The sequence below is a fragment of the Catharus ustulatus genome, chromosome 13 (assembly GCF_009819885.2).
Source record: "Catharus ustulatus isolate bCatUst1 chromosome 13, bCatUst1.pri.v2, whole genome shotgun sequence".
Taxonomy (NCBI): domain Eukaryota; kingdom Metazoa; phylum Chordata; class Aves; order Passeriformes; family Turdidae; genus Catharus; species Catharus ustulatus.
Window position 1 is genome coordinate 17,547 of NC_046233.1, and position 24,466 is coordinate 42,012.

General features: G+C 41.2%; 1 protein-coding gene across 2 annotated transcripts in view; it reads left to right on the forward strand.

Annotated features, from left to right (window-relative positions):
• FGD5 (FYVE, RhoGEF and PH domain containing 5) overlaps positions 1 to 24,466 on the forward strand; it is a 66,872-nt gene that overhangs the window by 13,363 nt on the left and 29,043 nt on the right. Inside the window, exons 2-7 of one of the 2 annotated variants that reach the window (XM_033071558.1) lie at positions 8,838 to 8,970; positions 9,707 to 9,765; positions 9,876 to 9,906; positions 20,093 to 20,241; positions 22,011 to 22,167; positions 22,591 to 22,675. In XM_033071558.1, the coding sequence (XP_032927449.1) occupies positions 8,838 to 8,970; positions 9,707 to 9,765; positions 9,876 to 9,906; positions 20,093 to 20,241; positions 22,011 to 22,167; positions 22,591 to 22,675 (614 nt within the window). Of the gene's footprint in view, positions 1 to 8,837; positions 8,971 to 9,706; positions 9,766 to 9,875; positions 9,907 to 20,092; positions 20,242 to 22,010; positions 22,168 to 22,587; positions 22,676 to 24,466 lie in introns of both variants that reach the window. The other variant, XM_033071557.2, reaches the window with a different exon arrangement.

Genomic DNA, 24,466 nt, shown 5'->3' on the forward strand with positions numbered 1-24,466 from the left:
AGCTGAAAGTCACTTCTTACTTATATCTTTTCCTTCTCTTTATTAATGACGTATTAGTTCCTTGGCTCATTCTGTCACTGATTTATAGAGAGGAATAAGTCTTACAGAGGGTTCAGAGTGAAATCAGAGGGTCTTATGCTACTCAAAGATCACAAAGTGACTCCACTGAAGTCAGGGTAAATCCTCCCCAGTTTTACATCATTGTATCCAAAGTCGGACTGTCACTGAGGTAATTAATTTTATAGAAGAGAATAGGGCAAAAGTGTTGGGAGGTTTCACAGGCAAAGGCCATTTGTGCTGTGACTAAGGGTTACACAGTAAGTAATTTGAAACCCATCCTGATAATTGGTGGATGCGTTCCTTGTTATCCTCTGTCCCTTGACAGAAATGCAAAATGGAGTTTCAACATAGCACAGATGTATGGTGTGCATGGTCTGGGAAGGAAGAAGAGTTTCATAGCACAGTACTTCTGTCACTGCCAAGCATTATACTCATTATACTCATCTCCTTTGCATTGGACGGATTCAACATAGCAAAAGGTTACAGATGGGGAATGACAGAGTGATGGAGATCAACAGGGCTGTGGTTTAGGAGAGGAAAGAAGGAAAAGAGAAAGATAAAAAGAATCTTAAGGAAAACTGCTGGGGCTGTTGGATATAAAAGCTCTGGGGTGCCTGTGAATCTAATGATTTATGGAAAGTAAAAGCTCTGATGTGCCTGACATGTGATGTAAACAATATGTTCCAAGGAGTCTCTAAAGGGCTGCCTTTAATAATGTATTATGTATTATCAGCTGCCCCATTGTACCTTCTGGCACGGTGGGGTGCTGGGTGTGGTGCAGCTGAGCGTCAGCCCTTTCTAGTTCATTGCCAGGTCATCTCTGGGGAGGAACTGTTCCCTGTTTACAGGAAATGCAGGACAAGAGCCTGAGGGCCAGGCTGAGCACAAGATGAGGCCACCACAGCTCACTGCCTCTCCCTCATGCCTGGGAGAGCAGGAAGGGGGTATGCCACTTGTCCGAGGCCCAAGGACACTCTGTTTTACTTTCAGGCATGTCCAGCTTTTACTGCTGCTTTATTTCACCTAGTGTTTTAAATCCACAGGACTGGGGAGAGTAATGATGCTCACAGACAGTGGTGCAACCCAGGGTATGTCACTGAGCCTGAAGCATGGATTGACTACACAGGTGCCTCAAAGCAAAACCCTCAAGGCCGTCCATCCTAACATGTCTGGGACATGGCTAATGAAACCTCACCCTCTTTCTCTCATCCCTTCTCTACTCATAGTGCCCCAGTCTGGGCCTCACTTCTTCCATTCCCTTCCAAAATTAGACCCGCACCAGTGCTGTTCTGTGAGCATCTCCAGGAGCAGTGGTTGAAGCAGGGAAAGTTTTGTCCCTAATGTTATCTGGAAAACAGCAAAATCCTTATGCACCTGACCAAAAATCCTCTTCTTCTCCCCTGTATTCTGCACTACAACAATGCAAGAAAGAGCATAATTCAAATTGAAATGCTTGTGGAATTTGAAAGAGCATCTTTCTGGCCTTGGCAGGCAAATAGCTTATGCCTCAGAGTGTGAAATGTGATTATCCCTGTGCTACCTTGCCTTGACATGCTGTGTATGTTATTAGTAGACATCATGTGTTTCTTGCCCTTTTCAGACCCCGGATACAATATTTCCCTTGACGATCTGCCATAGGGAACTGACTGGCTAAACACATGCTGCACTAACAGGCATTTCCTTTCATTGGCTTTAAATGCATTTGGATTTTAATTTCCTTTAGTAATGAGCCCTCCTTTTGCAGAATGAATTAAAACAATAATTTACAAATGGATACAGGGAAATAAAGAATCAGTTTTTAAAAAACAGGGTACTTCAGCACCCTATTGCATCTCCCAAATTACTGTCACTGCATTGAGTTCACATTACTTTAATTTTTAGCAATAAGAATGTCTCTGTCTGAGAGTTTGAACTAGTAACTGCTGGGTTTGGCACTTGAGATAGGAATAGGGATACTGCATGCAGAAAAAAGCTGGATCCATTCCTCTTGGCCCAACAGTGGAGGGTTGAGGTCTTTGTGGGTGTTGATTATTTTTCCTTCCCACTGGATAGTGTGGATTTTATATATGTGGGTTTTGCACAACCCAGCTCTGTCCAGTGAGATTCTGATCTTGCATCCAATACGTTATAATCAATTATGAGCTAAGATTCCTGTGACAGAAGAGTTAAAATGGGCACAGGGTGGGGTCTGTGGATGGGAAGGTTATGGCAGCAGTTTTAAATTTAGCATATGAGATCTGAGTTGATGTGTCAAGCTCATCACCACTCAGCTGACTTCAGGGAAGACATACTTGTAGAGAATATACTCCACAGAGAAAAAGTAACTGTTTATATCCTCTGAGGTAGTTCTTATAAGCTTGCTTTGCTGACTCAGGTCAAATAATTGCCAATGCAATCACCAATACACACAGAAAAGCTTTTAGGGTCATAACTGTCATTCATTTCAGAACTTCAGCAGATCTAGGTCTAATTAAACGCAACACCACAGCCATTCTCTCTTCAGCAAATATTTGAAAGGACTGTGTTTTAGTAGTCCAGAAACATGGTTTCACTAATGAATGGATGAAACATCCTAGAGAAAAAGGCATTCTGTTACCCCACAACAGGCAGAGCAGAAGTCAGTGCTTACCTCAGAAACCCAGGCAGTTCACTTTCTTCTTATTGCCACCATGTGTAAACATTGAATATGGTGAGCCCTGTGTTGATAACTACTGTACCTTTAATACACTGTTTCCACAGTAGGAATGGGTCCAAGGATGTGATTTCTAATCTCTTCTACTGCTTTCTTAATCTTGTGAAATTTTTGGCCAAATACTGCTATGATCTTTACTTGCAAGCATTTTTGAAACAATAAGAAATTTTCAGAAAATACATTGTGGCTCTTTGGCCTTCGAGTATATTGATGGTAATTAATTTCCATTATCCAATTTGCAGTTTGCAACAGATGCAAAGAAAATAACTAGTCTCTCTTTCTCTGTCCTGCCACTGACTGGGAGATAGAGTGAAAGACTACAGGGAGGCAGCAAGGACGTAATCCAGGCAGTCCGAGTGCCTGAATGCTGAACAGATACCTCTTAACCAAATGATGTCACAATGGTTGAAACATCAGCACACCCTGGACACTGGTTTTGGAACTCATTAAGCATGGTATCCCCTGCTGATTTCTTGAGTTTTATTAGCTGGGATCATCCTTTATGCTGTATAGACTTTATGGAGACAAATTATTAGTTCATTTCAAACATGAACACAGTAGAGATTCCTTAAGTGCTGCACTTGTTCATACCCTTCTTTAGACTAGAATACATTGAAACTTACTTCCAAAAGAAATCAGTTTAGTCCAGGGAAAGTAATTCAGAATGACTGGTGGTGATGATTAATAATAAGGTGCACAATCTCCTTCTCCAGAAATTGCATTTTGTAATAAGGGAATCCAATTATAGAAGTCCCCTGTTCCGGGACAGACGCATGAGAATGATGGAGGTGCTCAGGAGCTGTGATCTGGATGTCCTCACTAGCCACATCACATTTGTTTTGATCTGAGATGGGTTCAGTCACAGAAGTCTCCTGCTGACCTGCTCCCTCCCATATGATTAACATGGAGGGAATCTCCCCCTCTACTCTGTCCTCCCGAGACTCCAGCTGGAATACTGCATACAGGTCTGGAGTTTTTCAGCAAAAGGAAGACATGGACCTGTTAAAGTAGGCCCAGAGGAGGGAAAAAAATGCTCAGAGGGCTGGAGCACCTCTGCTATGGAGGCAGGCTGAAAGAGCTGGGGTTGTTCAGCCTGGAGAAGGTTTTGAGGAGGTCTCGTTGTGGTCTTCCAATACCTAAAGGGGTCTTCTGAAAGAGAGTGAGAGTGTCTTTTTACATGAGCAGATGGTGATAGGACAAGGGGGAATGGTTAATGGTTTTAAACTAAAAGAAAAGGGATTTAGATTAGAAAGAAAGAGGGAGAAATTCTTTACGTAGAGAGTGGTGGGTTGCCTTGGAAAGCTGTGAATCTCCCATCCTTGGAAATGTTCAAGGCCAGGTTGGATGAGGCCTTGGGCAACCTGGTCTAGTGAAAGATGTCCCTGCCTGTAACAGGGGCATGGAACAAGATGATCTTTAAGGTACCTTCCAATCCAAAATGTTCTGTAATTCTGTTCTATCATTCTGTGATCACTGTGGCACTAAAACTGCATGACATCTTGACCACCCTGCACAAATACTTACTGCTTCAAGGAGATGCTCTATTGCTCTTGACTGACCAACAAATATCTAGCACACTTCTACTGTTAGCTGCAGAACCAGTTGCAAGGTAGAAATATGCTGCAACTCTGTCCTAATACACATGATAGGATAAGGATGATACCTTGTAGGTGCTAGGGTGGATCTACTGCACTAGCATTTGAAGGGACATTGCCAGCATATTTCAGTAGCCTAACCAGCTGCACTTCAGATGTACAAGGAGCCACTCGGTGGAAAGGATGAATACTCCATAGGTATCATAAAGCATAGCTGAGTGGTACCCTGCAGGAAAGAGTACTCCCCTTCTCCCCTCATGATTGCTGCTGGGGCATAGACCACATAGACCATAGGCAAAGCAGAATGCAAGTGAGATTTATGAGCTTTTCTTTAGGATGTGTGACTTAATTCATTGAAAGCAAACTGCTCCAACCTGGTACAGAGGACAATTACAATTACAATTACATTACAATATACAATTACTGGTACAGAGGATTTATATCACCCCAGTGGAAGTCACAGACCTTAAGTATAGGTTTTCACCAACTCAGATTTTTTTCATTTGGTTTTCTTTGTTTGACTGTTTAGGTTTTTTTGCTTTTTTTTTTTCCATGGAGTTGGTGACTCTAAAGAAGGAAAAAGATATCACTTGGAAGTGTGGCCAAGAGATGAACATACAGCCAAGTGCATTTGTATTGTTTTGCAAACAAGAATATATGGTCTTTATATGTCTTTATTGTATTAACCTTAGCTGGGTACTTTTGCCCCTGTTAAATCACCCACTTAAATCCTCACTAATGCTGATGGAATAACTTCTAAAAATCTTTAAAAATTGATGTGTGATCATTGCTGAGGAATGGGTTAGAATTTGCAAGGCCATTTGAAGGACAGATGTGAAATTAAAAGAAGGGTACGTATCTCTTTTAGAATTGCACATTCAAGCAAGAGAAAATACAGTATTTGTCAATTTGTGAATCACGTTCTGTGAGCTCTCACCTGTTGTGTATCTCTACAGTGCTCTTTCATGCACGCACCATCTGTGCTCAAACTTCCCAGCCTGTGTTCTGCAGGGTTCACCGGGAGTGGAAACTTGTGTCTGCATTTTATTTACAAAGTGCTAGTACAACGATTAGTTCAGCTTCCGTCTCTGTGATGATTTCACCTTCTCCTCAGTCACTGAGGTCACTTGAGGTGAAATGTAAGCATATTATAGGGGCAGGATAATCAGAGCGTCTGTAGACTCCAGAACACTTTTTCAGATGTAGCAATACATATGCAGAGGTGAAAGTACACAAACAACTAGTAGGATGCATCCATACAGCTTCTCCCTGCTCTGTAACTACCAGCAGCACTGTTAATTATAACGTAACTGGTGCTACTAAAAAGACTTTTGCTGCACTGCATCCTCGTGCATTTATCCAGTCAATTAAATATCACTGTCCCAGAAAGCCCATTGCTCCCTTTGTTGTGATGGCTCAGTCTTGGTATGATGACAGGCAATTGCTGAAAGAGCAGCAGAAAATGTGCCAGCAATCTGTTCTCATCCAGCCAAATCACTGCTACAAGGAAGATAATTAACTGGGGATTACAGTGTCTATTGAGATACTGCAAACTCTCAGACTATTTCTTCCCTTATTGTTCACACTCACACTTCTAGTTGCATCTTCCGTTGCATTAAAGTTTATTGCTTCCAGTAAGCTCAGTTAGCAGTGCTTTTAATGAACTAAAGGAAATTATCACTTCGTCATTCCTGGGCACAATTCAAGCCTTCAGAAGCTAGGAGTGCTAGGAGATCACAGGAGCATAGACATAAAGGATTGATGATGACATGTGAGTTCATTTGATTAAGTGCATGTAGGGTATCAGGAAAGGTGCCCTGCCCAGGAACTTCTGTGACAATACAGAACAGTCTCAGAAGTAAAGACCTGAGTACTACTGGAGCGATGAGAGAGGAGGAGAATGGAAATGGTGGCACAAGTAAACCCATGCCCGTCCTGTGTCCAAATGAGATCTGTAACATTTTGAGACCTCTCTTTAAACTCAAGCTAGTGCCACTGGGATGGAGGTCTACTGCAAACAAAGCCCATTCAATAGTTTAGGAATATTGCAAGTTCTGCTACTGTATGAACCTTTATTAATAACATTCATAATGATTACAAGACTAGTAGACTGAGGCATTCTTCCCAAATTATAATGTGTTCTTATATTAACACAATGCAGTCATTTATCAGAGACAAAAGGAAGGAATACCTCAATTTCATGTCTTCTGGGACAAAAAAATTACAAACTGCGGAAGGACTGTGTGAGTAAGGGCTGAGACTGGCTAAATTAGTAATAAGTCTCCTGAGCTGTTCCTGTATTTGCCTTGCTCTTGTGCTGAGGTCCCTTCACTGTTGAAGCTGGACAGATTTTCAAAAGTGTGGTGATGCCACCCACAGTGAAAAACTGCAGATACTACTAATAAGCCAGAGTACATAAAGGTGAGGAACAGTGTTACTGCTTGGTCCTTTGCCCAGCCATGACAAATGCACCGGGCAGCCTGTGAAAACTCCTGGACTGTGCACATGAGGAAAAAGCTGCAGGCATAACAGAAAAGTTGACAGCCACACTTGCATGGGAGACACATAGCCCTGTTTGCAGTTTAGAAGTAAATGCAGATATGTAGGGAGTTTCCTTTCTGAAAGGAAAAAGCGATCTTGGGAATCTCATCATTGTCCTCTCACTTACATTAGCCCGTCATTGTACAGACTTCTGTTACTCTAGCATTGGCTTTGAAGCCTTGGGTTTGTTCATGTCTGGCATCTGCAAGTGGAAGATTAAAGAAAAATAACAAGATGAAGCAGAGCTGTGAATGGAAGTGAATGTTTCAGAGGAAATGAGAAGTATAGAAATTATATAAACTGAGTAAGCCAGGCCCACATTACAGACTAACCTGGATGGCCAACACGTCTACTAGAAAACATGGAGATGTCAGATTTTGTTTCTCAAGACAAAAGACTCACCCTGTTGGCTGAGTGTGGACACTGCTAGTGGCCTAGGAAAATTCCAGCCAGGATTTTTCCCAAGCTTTCTTAGCTAGTTCATAATTTTTCCCAGGCTGTGAAGATTCACAGCTCCAGGCTGCAGTCCTTTCCCAGGAAGACAGGTCTATCAGTGATAGAAAAGAATTAACAACATAGATTAGCACCTAGTGTTGACCATGGGACAGTGCATACTGTACATGACACAGAGTATTTTTCTCTATTGTCCAATAACCTACTGCCCTGTCTGAGATTTGGGAACCGTCCTATAAATACAGGTTGTTCCTTCAATAAAGTTCTTCTTTTGCCCAAGAAGAAGCATGTTGCCATTATTTGCCTTCCCTGGTGTGATAGTGACAGCTGAGCATTGGAACCTTGCCCTGGATATGTAAAAGGCTTGGGGCCATTGTGGTGTATAAGCCGTATATAAACTCCCAGAATGACATTGTGGTCAAAAAGCCAAATCTGATCCTTGAATGTGAAAACTCAGTCAAGTCAGGTAGGAATAGACGGGTTTTACAGCTGATGTATATGGCTTGGTATACATCTTTTGCCAGTGCTGGAATAATTAGTTATGTGTTGCAGTACCAAGAGCAGTATCAAAACTTGATGGCAGCAAAAGCTGATGCCAAAATGGTTGGCAAATTGAATAATGCTAATGGATAATTGGATGAAGTTCAGAGATTTTAGAATTATTAAATCATGGGTGGCATGACATGGTAAGGTACCAAATTCTTCGCCAATTTCATATGAATGTCAAAATGAGGGGACGACTTTAATACAGCTTATGAGTACACAGTAACAAAATCTGGAAGACTGCCACCAATTCAGCAAAGGTTTAACAAGATCCAGCAACTGGAATTTGGAGCTAGGCATATAAAGATCAGCTTTAGTCATGCTTTGCAGAGGTTTTGAGATCACTGGCAATTTAAATTGAATTATTTTTATTTTTTTAAATAAAATGCTGAGAAGATACAGGCCTGTATTGTACTGGCCTGTGTTTCACACCAGGTCCAGTACTCTTACTGCACAGCTTTCTCTGGATTTCTAGAGCTGAATTCATATTCCCTTGAAACAATTCAAGGATTCTGGAACCTGAATATCTTGTAGTTTAATTGATGGCATTGGCATTACCATTATACTTTTCTCATCCTTTTGATGTTTTCCCAGAAAATCCATTGTCACAATATCTAACTTCCATTTTAAAATGTTAGTGTGATTTTACTGCATCTATTTTGATGTATTGACTAGGGAGGGACAAAGCAGTTCTGGCTGCAACTAAGTATGAAGTTTTTACTCCAAACTGAGCCAGAACATTGACCTTTTGGGGAAGCTTGAACAAGTTCAGTTAACCTCCCATTGCTCCTTTCAGAGTCTTCTGCTTGCCTAAATGGTTGCCTTTGAACCTAGCAGCCAAAAAATCCCAGCTTGATAAATCTTGCTTTCCCAGCCCTGCAGTTCTGCAGGGATTCTCTATGTCTGAGCAACAGTGAGTCTGGGAAAAACACCACTATTCTGTTTTTCTGCAGTGCCTACACTGAGCCCTACAAGGTGTGCCCAGTCTCTGTGACACCAATGCAAGTTGTCACATCGGATGAGGATCAAAAGAGTTCAGAAGATGATGAGAGCAGCAGCCTTGGTGATCCCAGTCTCACCAACAAGGTAAAAAAACCAAACCAAACCAAACCAACTCCCAAAAAACCCCAAACCAACAAAAAACAAACTAAAAATGGTTAATGCATGAAACCTGGAGAAGGAAAAGCAATTTGCAGAAGAACCTGGATTCTCAGCTCTTTCTGCTTTTTGTCTGGTGCTCATTTAGAAATGGCAGAGTTACCAGTTAAATAGATGCCTCTGAGATTTCAAACAATATTGTCTGGTGAAGTAAAGTACTGAATTAATTCTGGAGATATTTATGGCCATTTAGTTTAGACACTTTGCTTAGTACACAATAAAGCCCTTCACCCCATTTGCTTCCACAGGTCTCACTGACAGCAGTCAGAACAGTTTGGAATATGATCATTTTGATAAAGAACTCCCTTTTACATGTGGTATATCCTCAACAGCCGTGAAGCTAGGCTGTTCAAAGTTAAGCACTTTCTGTTTCTTTGACAAATTTTGGACCTGTAAAAATCCACAGAAAATTTCATTCCTCCTTCAATAACAAGACACTTTCCAAACTTGCCATCTATATTAGCAGCCATTATATTGTACTCTATTACTAGTATTTGAACTGGGGAAATGGCTTGTCAAGTCCAGGATGCCAGACACTGAACAACAAAGAATTAACCTCTGGTCACTATTTTTACTACAGAAATATGTTGGTTAAAAGTTCTTTAACACTGCTTTACTTTGTAGAATGAGAAATCCTTTAATTGCTTCTGACTTCTGTTGACAGAAAGAAGGCCAGTCCAGAGCTTACCTCATTGCCCAGGAGCTGATGTCTTCAGAAAAAGTGTGAGTTTGTTTTTACAACCTACCTGTTGCTCTTCTAAAATTAAAGCTATGCAGTCCACCCTTCAGTATTCATTTGATGGCAGTTAATAAAAGTTTGTCTCTCTCCCCAGATATGTGGAAATGCTCCAGTTGTTATGTATGGTAAGTAAATAATTTTATTCACTGAAACCTAGATACCTTTTTATTTAGCAGTAATTTAAAAGACATAAAAGCACTGAAGGGATTTAAGTGAATTTGAGGAGGCATGGCTTACTGTGAACCATTCAAATCTATTATTTGTCATCTAGAGGGAAAGGTGTTGGCCAACAGTTGAGGCTTGTTGGGGCTGAGACTGGTGTAAGATACAGAATAAGCCTAGTGCAGAGAAGGAGATGGTGATAGACAGGGATTTACTCTCTTCAGAGTGAGACAGATGGGAACAGAGCTATGAAGCATGGGGATTTGGTTTCAATGGACTCACTGTGTTTCCATTTAATTTCTTGATTTCTGATAATGCAGTATTGGTAATAGCCAGTGTGCTCTGGGTATCACACTGTTTCGGTTTAAGACAATTTAAGAGGCGGATACCCCAAAATTAGTTGTTCACCCCCCACCTCCCGTCCCCCGCGTGGGTTTAACAAATTCCTTTCTGCCAATAAGGAGAAAGGAACAGGAGTAGATATAAGTGAAAAAATAACAGTCTATAAAAAAAGAAACAGCAACAGGCAAAAAATAACAGTAATACTAGGTACTTCAAAGGGCAGAGTAAGCCGCCCCAAAGACCGCGTCCTCTGCAGACAAGTGCATGTGGAGAGACGAAGATGGCAGATGGCAGCAGCCCTCCCCTCTCTCATCTCTCCAGTGGCAGCAGCCCCATTGACAAAGGTGGCTGGTATCCTTTGGCATCTGGAACGTAGGAACCTAAGAACTCGGTGAATCTGCAGTGCCAGCCTCTCTGCCTGTCCTTAGGCTGGCAGCATCCAACCAGCATCAACACTGCAGCCTGCAAGCCACTGGGGCTGCTGCTGTGCTGCTCTACTCTCTAGGGTCCCTGTTCCAATGGGGGTTACAGAGAAAACGGATTCTCAAGCACCCAAAGAATGGTGGTCCAACCCCAACCAGTGCTGGCCTTGTGCCACAGGCAGGTGTTGCAAAATTCACTCTGAAAATTTTTGATTTTGAAACGCAGCCTCTCAGGTTGCTACTGTTGCCACCCAAAAACAACTCCCTCCTAAGGCCAGAGAGAAACAAAACCAAACCAAAGCACAGCCTCCACCTGCGCTGCCTCAGCTACCTTGCCCTGCAAGAACAAAAGGGAAAAGAGCAAGAGGCGAGAGAAACCGCAACTTGAAAAAGACGGGTACCCTCTGGTTCTGTTTCTGGCTGGGCCATGGGGTCTTAACGAGACAGCAACAATTTTGGTCTCAAAGAGGTATGGAATACCAAAAAGTTGTGAGTTACCCAAGACACACAGCCATGGGAAAAATACAGATTCTGGTGTCAGGAATGCATGAGAGAACACCCAAAAATAATTCCTTTTAGAGCCTGATAGAGAATTCTTGCATGGCATAAACCGACTGGTGGCTTTGTCCTGGAATACTCTGTGTCCCTTTAACAGATCTGCCACTGCTTCCCTGGAGACTGGTACACAGCTTAGGTGGCCTTGCTGTCAGTATCTTTCTTGAATATTAGTTGAAAGATAGTAGTAGCCACCATGCAAAGCATACCCACTGTTGCTTGGAAAGAAATTTCCTGAGAAGGCAAAAAGTAGTTTTCCTTGGAAGACACTCCAAACACTAGCAGTGGAACAGGAACTCTGATGGGTACAAAAGTAATGAGGTGAGAACTCAAAGGATATTAAGTGTGACAATGTCACTGAATTGGGAAGAGCTGTTGATTCCCTCAAGGGCAGAAAGACCTTGCAGAGAGATCTCGACAAATTAGAGAGATGGGCCATCATCAGCCGTATGAAGTTTAACAAGGACGAGTGCCAGATTCTGTGCCTGGGACAGGGCAACCCTGGCTGTATATACAGATTGGGGAACGAGAGGCTGGAGAGCAGCGCTGTGGAAATGGACCTGGAGGTCCGGCTCGATGGTCAGTTGGACCTGTGTTAGCTGTGCCCTGGCAGGCAGGAGGGCCATCTGTGTCTTGGGGGGCATTAGGCACAGCAGGACCATCAGGGGATGGTCTCACCTTGTGTCCCAGGGGCAGTTTTGAGCATCATGGTATAAAAAAGACATTGAGCTATGACAGTGTCCAAAGGAGGCCACAAAGATAGAGACATTTTTGGAGGGGAAGCCTTATGAGGAGTAGCTGAGGACACTTGGTTTGTTCAGCCTGGAGAAGAAGAGACTGAAGCCAGACCTCAGTTGAGATCTTCAACATCCTCTTGAGGGGCAGTGGAGGGGCAGGTCCAATTTCTTCACTCTCATGACTCAAGAGAATGGCTGGAGCAGAATCAGCATGGGTTTAGGTTGGGTATTAGAAAAAGGGGTTTCACCCAAAAGGTGGCTGAATACTGAAACAGGCTCTCTGGGGAAGTGGTCACAGCACCAAGCCTGTGTGAGTCCAAGAAGCATTTGGACAACACCCTTGAATGAAAGCACTGGTAAGCAAAGTTAAGCCACATACAAGCTGTGAAATATCAGAATAACTGTAACCATGCACTGTGATATTCCCTGTCCCAATTTCCTGGGTTAGAAAGTTTAATAAAATCTCATCAATTTTGGAATTTGAAGGAGCCATCAGATAGATGAGCAATCACCACCCGTATGAAGTTTAAGAAGGGTAAAATCACAATTTTGATTAATTATTTCCTTATACAGTGGAAAAGTTCTTATATGTCTTGACCCATACACTCCTTTAGGGGTTACAGGAGGCTTTTCTTCAGCAGAGCCAACAAGCCAGTTTCTCAGATAAGATTTAATTGTTTGTATGAGTTGGCTTTCTAATTAGTGAGGATGCATGAATGGAACCTGGGTCAGAGAATGAGGGAGAAGAGAGAAACAGGAATCCTGTTTTCTCAGCCTGTTTTCTCACCCGTCTGATAGTTCAGGCACTCTTTGGTTTAGAAGAGGTTAAAAATCTTTATGGGAACAGGCTCAGAGGGTATGTTGTTTTATTTCATTGATTGCCTGTCACCCTGGCATACCCTATCTCTAATGCTACAGGCTGACGTCTATATGATACCTACCTACAGTGGCATTCAGAAATAATCTGCATATTTCTCCCTTGCAAACAAGTTCAATCTAGAAAACACTGTCACCTTTTCCATGCCAACTGATGTTGGATCTTTATATTTACCTGTTGCCCAGTGTATTGTTCAGAATATCTAGAGAAACTATTACCGATCTTACAACATGTAAGTCCCTTAGAATATAGGGGTAATATTGCCTAACCAAGTCAATATTTTCAATACTGCCATAACACTAGAAGTTACAATAATCTAATTGCTCCTTTTCCCATATTTTAATAGCTTTAGGAATAGTCACATCAGCAAAAAATCATGCTTTGCTGTGCTTTTGCTGTTGACACAAGCTCCACTGGCATATTTCAGAAGCGACCACGAGTGATCACAGTAACCAAATTGCTATCAAGGTACAACACAGCATTCATGGCCAGTTAGGACCAAAGGCTTCCCTGTCAACATTCCTCAACCCAGGCATACATTTCTGTTTCCCATCACCAACTTTCTCAAGAAAACAGTTTCTAAATGCTTATCATCAAGTCTCAAGTATCATCTTCTAATGTAAACCCAAATATTGGTAAGAAAGATAAAGAACTAAACCACACCCTAGCCACTTTCAGAAAGGAAAAAAAGGCTTTTTGTAAGCCTGCAGCAAGAGCAATTTCCCATCTAATTTCCAGGCTTGGCTAGTGCTGCTGTTTCTTCAGCATAACAGAATCTGTATGGCCTCTCAGTGGAGACTTTAGCAAACTGATTGATTGCCAAAATGATGACATTTCCATACACCCACTCTACTATTGAAGAAAGACTGGAAACATTGTGTTAGCTCACAAACTTGGTATCAGTCGGTGTGGTAGTAGTGATAATAATCTAAAAGGTTAACTATTACTTGCCCTACTCCAAAGTAATGCAGTCCTCTGGAGCAGTGAGTTAATAACTCATTCCAGCCTGAGCAGATGAAAGTGGCAGGGCCTTTTAGTCCAAGTTCTTGACCTCTTGGTACTCACAGTTTTTCCAAAGTTGGTAAGTCCTTGAATTTCCTTCAGCATCATTTAATCTTCAAGCTTTGTCATTCTGTCTCCTTTTAAGGTTCCCCAGCAATGGAGGCTGCACTTGACATCCTTTCCTTAGTGCTTGCTCCTGAACAAAATGCTGCAGGTGGCTTTGTCAGCCTTAAATTTCACACATGACCAAGATGGCTTATTTACAGCTGGTCTGTTTCAAATGGCTTTACAAGATGTGCACAAATCAAACTTAATGTGACTTGGACTGCTTCAGGATCCCAGTCTGTATGGGATCCAGCATTTGCTAGATAATGTATCATGGTCATGTTAATTTTGACTTTCCTTTTTGGTAGTAGACCATGTTCATGTTTATTTTGCCTTTCGCTTTTGTACACAAAATCATCATCTTTGTGTGTGCATAAACCGCTCTTAAGTAATTATTACTTCCCTCGAAGATATTTACTGAATTAAGCTTTGCACTGAAAAGACATCAGCCCTAACACCTCTTCCTTTTAAAAAGAAAATTGATCTGTTTTCTGGTTTGCATTTTTCTCATAACAATGTACCACAATTGTTAGAAACAAAGAGACCCAGATTAATGTTTCCTAAGTATTTGGAGACATAGATATGAATATGATAAGAATAGATATGTGCTGGTTCTCCAGCCTTCAGAACAGTTTGGAATTCAACCTTGCACTGGACATCCCAATGTTCATGACTGCAAAATAAATCTTAGGAATTAAAAAAGAACAAAATAATCTTAGTGCTCAAGCCTCTAACTTGAGATTAAATCTCATTGATTAAACTCTATTTTCAGAATTCTTGTGGGTGGCGCATTCTCAAGAACAAAAACTAACTGCCTAATTTAGGAACCTTCTACATGTAAAACAGAATTCCATCTTTCTGATTATTTACACTTCCAGTGAATTATTTGCTGAACCTTTTTTACTACTGTGAATTTGATATTCAAAGTTCTGCTGGATCAATCAAGTCATTACTTTCCTAATTAAATGTTTTAGAGAATGCAATGTGCTGGCTGAAAAAAGAGCTAGCCTCCTAGCAGGGCCTCTGAAGCTCTTATAAAAGCCTAAGGACACACAGTTACAAGAGAATAGCCTGCCCTCACTTACACTAGGCTGAATTTTTTCTCATTTATTCATTCATTGTTGTGTTCATTAGCAGTGGGAAAATAACTATATATTGGCTGGGGCACTACCACAGTGGCAATGTTGAGCCAAAATAGCTTTCAGATAATCTGTATATCCCTTAAAAAGAAGAGAAAGCCATACCAGTACATCTGGATCAGGACAATTCCCTGGTAAACAGCTGCACTGATACAGTATTCTCAGTGCATACTGTACAGTCTGCTGGTTCTGAAATTCATTTGCAGTGCTTTGGATGTGCCTATTTGGCTGCATGTGAGTGTGTGCTGAGGTCAGGGTTCCTGACCTCGACTGTACCCTGCATGGCAGGATAAGAGAGTAATTGTGGCTGCTGCAGCAGCATTTTCTACTGTTCATCTGGCATTGTTTCTGCTGAGTCCAGTAGTGAGAAATGTGAGATCACTGCTCCGTACAGATCAAGGGTCATTCAGTCTGCTATAGGAGATGTGCCACTTTTAAATTCAGGAGTGCCACTTTCATCATTAGAAGAAAGCCTGCTGACTGTGATGGAGATACCTCCAAGAACCACCATGAGCGAGACTTGGTTCATAGAATACTGAACAGCACCTCATGTCTGCACTTGGATTTAATATGGAGGCTCTCTTCTCCACCTTTGAGGTCTTCACCCTCTCCTCAGTATAATACCTAGATGTCCAAAAGAGCTTCAAATTCTGCAATATGCAGAATCTATTGAATCCACCTTCATTCTAAAAGTGAGAGTGGTTGTAAAATCCTGCACCATTTTATGCTATTAGTGTAGACTTTACTTACATAATTTGGGCTTCAACAAGATTTCCTGTTGTCCTCCCTGGTCCCCTCACAAAGTGTCAAATATGATGATGACTTTCCCACTAGTATCAGTCCATTAAAATAGCAGCTTGACTGGGGATGTAATCGCAAGTCTAGATAAACATGTAAAATTATTTTGTATGCATGTATGTTGATGTATGCATGCACTTGCTGAAAAGCATAGATGTCAGGTGGGTGTTGTGGTGTGAGCAAGGTAAGCACACTGTGTGCAGATGTGATTTCTGTAGCTGAAGTGCCGGTATCCCCACGTGAAGACTATGGGGGAAAAATAGCTGTGGCTCTCCACTAATGCATCTGCTCTGTACACTCACTCCCTTTTTATTTTTTTTTTTCAGTGTTGTTCCCTAGTGGAAACTCACACTATTTTGAAAATTGTAGAAATATTCCAGGGGAAATTATTCACCCATCAGACCTTTCCCTTTTCTTTAATACGGACTAGAGATATATGCAGAGTTGATTCAGCCACGACAGCAATAGAGGTCAGACCTCTGCCTGGTGTAATTTACATAGTTTTTCTCTGGCAGGTTAATCTGGCAGGTTATCTCTGGCAAGAACAGCAGATGATTAACTTCTTCAAAGCATTGCATTGGGTCCTTTTGAGTTAAGGTTTCTTTACCTCATTAACAACAACATGAAGCTAATTCAAAATCTGGAAAGCAGTTCAGCTCTATTCTGCTTTGTAGAACTTTTGTTCCTCCCAATGAGACAATGCAATAAAGAGCAGGTCGAGACTTTGTTTTCAAGATCTGGAATCAAGGTCACCCATAATCCTTAGACTGCAGGTGTTAAGAGCTTTTCTAATTCAGCCACAATCTAGCAATCTGTTCCTTCTAGTATAATGTGTGCTTTTTGTTCACAGAAATACTGTTTGTTTCAGATAATTCTCTTGGCCTGTTAAATGGTGGCTTTGCTCCACAAGGACCATTTTCTACTAGAACACCACAGTTTCTAGCTCAAATGCAGGCCTGATGCTAGGAATGTAATGCTATGAGCCAGTGAGAAGGAACATCACTTCCCACCTGCAGAGCAACTGCTGGTCAAACCGGAGGTCTTAAAATTACTATTGGCAAAGACAATATTAATGATGGTGTACTCCCTTCTCCTTCCATTCTCCTGCCGTTGTGGTCAATATGCAAGGACTAGGATTTCCATTATGACTACATTAGCATTGTTTATGCTACTGCTTTAGAAGATGAAAAATAAGAAACCCAAGTAAACCTAACAACTGACTCGCATTTGTTGGACAATTCTAAGATATTTTCTTTCAAATAGAGCTATCTGTTTAGCTACACCTGTAAGTCATAATCCCAACTTTCTCTTCTTTAGCATACCCAACTTTCTAATATTCATAGTTGCTTTCAACCCATTGCAGGCTGCAGAACCATCAGCTTTTTACAGTAAAGGTAGAAAATAACTTCAGTACTATCATTTTCTGACTACCTCTACCAGACTGGTTGCAGTAGTCCTCGGTTCCCAGGGAATCATTCATCCCCACTGGATGAACTGTTCTAATTTTGGCCTATTCTGTTATATACAGAAAAAAGCAACAGACCTTCTGAATCCAAAATGAATTATTGCTCTCCAAGTTATTTTCAAGTAGAAATTGAAGAAAAGGAATCACCCAACATACCATATACTTATATGTATGCATATATGTACAGAGAGGCAGTTTTCTCTCCTGGGTAAACTACCCGCTTCACAAGTAGTTTAGCTGACAAGAGACTAGTTTTCCTTCCTTTCACTAGGGTCCTGCAAAGTTAAGTGTTCTCATTTACCTCATGTAGCTAATAACTAGCAGCAGGGCTGAACCACAGGAACGATAACTGTGTATGGGATGTACCCATCTTGCAGAATGGCTATTGACATGTACACAGTTAAAATTTGCAGGTGGACTCCAAAGCACATTCACCCCCACTGTTGGAGAGAAATGATACATAAACTCTGTTTCTGCGTCTGTTCACAAAATCCTGGAAGCTAAGCATAGCACTAGCTCTTATCCCATTAACTACACCTCTTGCCCTTTTATTAGAATATCAGATTTCATATAGATGTTGAATCCTGTACAAAAACAAACTCCAGGTTACAGTCCCCATTTACAGCAGACAACAGAATTCTTCAGAGGCATTCTTGGAGGGAAAAGATGAAACTTGTGTGTATTAGTGATGTGCACAAACAAAAGAAGGAAAAAAACAACAACCTTTGTGGCTGTGGGGTTTGATCCTCTTTGTTTCATATCCTTATTTGCAGGGTTATATCAGGGATGCTAAGAATATGGCCATTGGATGGCTATACAGGGCTTATTTATGGATGCCCAAAATGTAATGAAAAAATATGTGTTTCAGAAATGTATTTTTACAGCTGAGTTGCTAACCTTCTATGTCACCTAGGCAGCTTGAGTTATGCTTTTTCATGCACATGCAGGTACAGGTATAAGACTTGTGTGAGATGTGTAGGCTTATCCATTCCTGGATCAGATTGAGCTTTGTAGTTATCACACCGGAGCTTTGAACTGAACTACTTCAGTTCATGAAGTTGTTTTAAGAAAGTTTTGATCCCTCAGGGAATTATATGGACTCAGTGTTTAGAACCTCCTGTACTTAGACGCTGGGCTTTTGTGACAGACTTGGAGACCTTCAGGTGTCATGATTGATTACAGTTAGTGAAAATGGAAAGCATTTTGCATTTGATTAATGGCTTCACAGGCACTCAGCATTTTCAACAGTAACATAATTATTTTTTAATGGATGTTTATAGTAATTACTGTTATGCTGCAAGGGGTTTTTTTAATCATTAGAAAGCTGGCTATCTAGGCAACTGGAATTTAATTATTTGTCTGAGAATTCCTTATAATCAAGGGAACAGTCAATTAATAACTAATTAAATCCACTGGTATGCTGTGGGAAATGAGTATTAATCCTGTTGCTCAGTTGTGGTGGAAAGTGGACAGACACAGAGCTGTTTGATGTTAATTTGTGAAAGATGACATCTTTGTAACAGAATAGATTACTTGAATACATTGGTAGCTATTCATTTGTCCAAGCACAACAGAGAGAACCCTTTGGATTCTTTCCCTTTCCCTGGTCTGGATTAATTATGATGACTGAAGACTTTGAAAGGTTGCAGATTCCTTTGAGTTAGTACAAGCATCCAGAAGACAGATTGATTGGCTTTGTTGGTTGAAAAACTTGTGGATTATACGCTGGTTGAAACGTGAACTTAGATAGGCTAACTCGCATTAGAAAAAAATTGGAAATTTAATAGCACAACATTGGGATTATTTATGGTACTGAGACAGACATGTTGCAGAAATCAGATCCAGATAATTAGGAAACATAGTAATACTTTTTTCAGAAATCTTTATGATATTGTTTTATCCAGGATATAATAAAAAAGAAAATTGTTATCATGATCTTTTTTCTTTACCTAGTCCCAGTGGCTTTTTGGAAAACAAGTGTTTCAGCTGTTATAGTTGCTAAAACACCCCAACACTGCATATGTGTGACTCTTGGCTAGTATGTATCAGATAATCCAGTCATCTCAGTTCATAGAGAGCCAGTGTGGATGTTGCAGTTGACAGTAACAACAGGAAGCCAGGAATGAATCTAGGAGGAGACTAAAACCTGATCTTGCCTGAAGTCAGTCCATATCGGTGAGAGAGGAATTTTGAAGTTCTTTGACTAGAGTCTCTCCTGTTCTGTAAGAACAGAACCTTTCAGCAGGATCACAGTCATACCAACCAGATCCCACCATGCTGAAATCAATATAGAATTTAATCAGTCCAAAGTGGGCAATCCAATACAAGATATCTATTCACAGGGAAGCATATTCTGATGAGTTGCTCATACCTGGACATTAGCAAGTTTTATGGAAGTCAGTTCTTTCTAATTAATTCTCCCTTAGTAATCTTATCTACTTAAAAAATTTTAAATAAGGGTCTTATGGCTTGATCTGGTGAAATGTTCCATTTTAAGCTGATAGCATTGTGGAATTCAGCTGAAACTGTATGAACTAATGGATGGAAGAAAACACATTCTATGATCTGCTTGCCATACTGAACACTATTGCTGTTGACAGCATATCTTTCCATTCCTAGAAAGCATAGTTTAGGAGTCAAAAAAATGTAATAATAATTTCAGAAAAGATATTTCAAGTCTGCTTCATTTCAATGCTGTTGTTCACAGGATTTCTATGAAAGTATCTTGAAAGTGCTTGGAGATGATGATGAAAATGAACAAGAAGTTAAGCTCAAGCAGGGTTTAAGTGAACTCCCTGAAATTTATGAATTACACCAAGACATCCTGGAAGAACTGGAAGAGAGAGTCCTTAAATGGCAAGTACAGAATGGCATAGTTTGATGGCCTTAACATACCCTCCACAGCAGGTGGGTGAACTCATTGGTGTTCCCTTGACCATTCCAGCAGAAATGAAAAGAGTAGAACCTTACCTACTTCGGTAGATTTTGCAAACACACAAGAATGAAGTAAATGTAGAGGCTGCCAGGCTAAGAAATCAAATACTGAAATATGAACAGTGAACAGCCCGTGGCTCTGAAACAGCCCCATCAGTCAGTTTGAGAACAGCAGACAACTTCATATGCATTATCCTCTCCCAGTTCTTAGTCATCGCCAAGTGGCTTCACACTCATGGCCTGAAGGTCACAGATTCATGCTGTGGGAAGCAGGAGCAACTTACATCAGAACTGATCCTAAAGATCATCCGCTTACAGGAATCCACATAGCAGCTGTGTAGATCTCATTTCTCCCAGCACCAAGGCAGGGATCCGCTACTCTAGGCTTCTTAGCCAAAAGGACACTGGCAGCCTGTTACTGGGACTCCATCAAACAACCTTACAGGGCAAAGTCTTTCTATGAGACAATAAGACCATGACTAGGACAGACAACACTCCAAAATTCATTCAGCTGAAGAGATTCCTGACTAAAGCCAGACTGCAAGTTCTATTGAATGATGGACCATGAAGCCCCATACCTTTAGCTTGCTAAACTTCAGGAGGCAGTGGTCACTGAGAATAGATGATCCTATTTCTGCACAGCCACAGAGCAATTAAGGAAGTCAGTTAAATGATAATTTTTCAGTAACAATCCTAAATATAGGGCATAGGTCTCCTTGCAGCCCTGCACTTCCCAGTCTATGTGCACAAGGAAAGGAGAGGCTAAAGGGAGCTGCGTTTTGGTTTGTGCCCACCAAGGGACTGTTGGCAGAAAGACTTAAAATGTGTCACTGGTGATCTGTGATTTATACACTTAGAACACAAACAGACATAATGTTTCCAGCTGGGATGTAAAATGTCTTGGAAACTAAAGAAGCCACAACCCTACTCTATGCGTCCAGTTCCCTAAGATGGAAGGAACACAACTGTAAATGCCCTAAGAGTTCTGTCCAAAACTCTATGGCACTGGGGATAAAAGACAGCTGTACTGCAAATGCTGCCAACACAACAGATATACATATGTTATAGACTTGTACTCACACAGGTTTTCAGGGCATTACCATACCTGAAGCTCCCAGTAAGCCCTTTCATGTGCCTGCACTCCCCAGACACTCTGTTGTTCTGGACATCCACACGAACTCCCATTCCTCTATTCAGTATGATTCCTCTTTTGTGAACTCAGATTTTATTCTGCTCTCTCCTTGTACATGCTTTATAAATATTTCAATACTGTGCATCTGAATACTGAGACAGATGACAATGAGGCAGTGCTAAGAAACAGGCAGTGAAGGAGAGCTGAAGATCTGATATTACGATAAATGTTACATTCTCCCCTACAAACAGTACTCAAAGCTTCCAACTCAGCAGTTGGAAGGTCTGTTTACTGAAGCAGGAGCCATGTCCTGAAAGGAGCCTCACAGTGCTGCTATGGCAGAGGCACAGCCAAAGGATCAGCCCCCATGGTGCCCATGCTACAGCAGCCTGTGGTGTTGTCAGTCTGTCCTGAAGCCCTCCCTCTTTCCTGCCATTCAGCCTAGGCTTTAGGTGCACAATGTGCAGTCTAATACAATAAGCAAGAAGTATGGCTCTACTTCTTCACTTTTATTTATTTGTTTGTTTATTTGTGGCTTCTTTTCTTTCTGTGGCCTTAGGGATGAACACCAGAAAGTTGCTGATGTTTTTCTCTCCAGAAAATCAAGCCTGAATCACTACACAGCATACATTACACAGTTTGACAGGAATTTGGCATTGCTAGATGAAATGTGCCTTAAATATTCCCAAGTGGCTACCATGGTTCAAGAGTTTGAGGTAAGGCTCACACGCTGGGGTTTTTTTACATGCACTAATGCATGGCTTTCCCGTGGGTATTACTCAAGGATTTTTAATTTTTTTTTTTTCTGGTACTCCACCAGTGTTCACACATAGAGTAGAATGGAAGAATAGCCCTGTTTCACAGCCCTGGTGCTAAAACTTAAGTGAGAAGCTCAGTTTTGTGTGATGTGTTTGTTTCTTTCTCTGTTGCCCACACACTCCTGTGTGTGGTGTGAATCTACAGATCTGTGAGTGTATTTTGCTGAAACCCAGTAGAGTGGTTTCTAAGTCACTTATTAACTTATCAAGTTGTTTGAGGATGTTAGAGGTAATAACGGATTGTAACTAAGATGACAATTTGCTGCTGAGCTCGCATCTCCCCTCATCTTAGTGTTTCTTCTCTTCCACTGAGGACAGCAGAACTCTGGTGGCAGCCCTTACAGTGTGAAACATCAGCTTCTGAAAGTGGTACACCGTGTCTTCCAGTATCGTGTGATGCTCACAGGTCAGTAAAATCACTCTTAAAAGTACCCAATAGAAACACTCCCCTGATGTTCTGTGCCTCCACTGTGCTACATAATGATGCCATAACAGCTAAAATAAGGCTAAAGCAGGATGGCATTTCCTGGGAACTTCAATATGCTTAGTACAGGATTCAGGAAGTGTCAGGCAGCTTGTGAAGAGGCAGGCACTTCCACAGGACAGCCATGTTGAAAGGTCACAAAAAAGCATAGTCAGGTGCTTTAAGCCAGTCCTTCTTGACTTTTTCTTTCTGTGAATCAGGAGAGGGAGAGTTCAGCCTCACTACCAACAAACAGGTTTGATTTTTTTCTTATGTCAAGGATAGTTACCAGAGACAGTAAAAGATAGGTGACCTTGGCAAGGAGACTCTGCACTGCATCCTGTATGACAGTGGCAAGCACCATCTTCTTATCAACAAAGCAGTTGAGTACTGCACCATAAATCCTATGCATAGTACACCTAAAGCTAGTGATTAGTCAAAAATCCAGTCCAAATTTGCTGTGTTATAGGAGGAAGAGATACACATTTACATTAACAGTACACTTACAAATTTTACATTTACAGTTATACCTTCCCTTTACATTCAGGACCATATGTATCACTACTACCTGAGTCTCTCTAAGGGGGATTATGTTCCTTCTCTGCAAGCCACCCCAAATCTAGCAAGTCTGAGCCTGTGAGGACAGCAGACTTTCTGAAGCAGGATGTGGCCCCTGGGAAGAATTGGGAAGTTTAGAACTGGTTAGGGAAGGAAATGGTTAATTGCAACAGTGAAACTCAGTGTTGTCACATAATTTACTCAGAACACAAAAGAGCAAGGATCCATAGACATAAAGGTGGAGAAATATTTTGGGACTATGTATATGTGTGGGTCCAAGATTAGTTATGCATGGGACCGTAAAAAGGAAGCCATAAACACTGCCCATACAGCCAATGAAGAGCACAGCATACTAGAAGGGGCTTCTATAAAAGCAGCAGAACAAAGTGACCGGATAAAAACTCTATTAGCAGCACAGATTACCAGCAGTTTCATCTTGCTCTGGACACTTTGATCAAGGATGCAACTCATTATTCATAGCTGAGTCTGCTTCTTCAGTGCAACCAATACAAATGAAACTGAATGCCAATACTAGGACTTACTTTCTGTCTGACTTTCTTCCCTCTCTGTGTGTGTCTACATTAAGAGCAACTTCCAAGACTTGTGCCTTGCAGTACTTAGCAGTGTCTCATGATCCATAGTGTTTATGGTGCATGCACACAAATACTGCATTTATGTGAAAGGAATTGGCATATCCCTGTCAGAAATAGCCCTTCTATCCTCTGTTTTCCCATTTCTGTGATCAACAAGATAAATTGCAAACATGCAGCATGGTATTTTGTGAGAGGGTTTGAAGGGCTTCAGTGAAGCCCCAGTGATTGGATTTCATCTATGCTTGAAACAACTTGAGCTCCTCCTTGTCCCAGGTACGACACTAACCGGGAAAATGAAAGCTTTTGTGTATACTGAAATACATATATACACTGCTGGATTAAGATATTACAGAAAATGGGTTTACTACTTTAGTTCTTCACCTCAAGAAACCAAGTCCCTCTCTGTCTGCTAGGACAGAATGAGACTGGAACAGTGCAATCCTTCAGATTCTTAGGTGTACTTGTATGATAACTGGCTGATTCTACCAGACAAGGAAGGGTATTTATGAGTATATTGGTTACCACTTACTATACCACAACCAAAAGGATTTGTCTACTCAGTCCAGAGCTTGCAGTGGTGAAA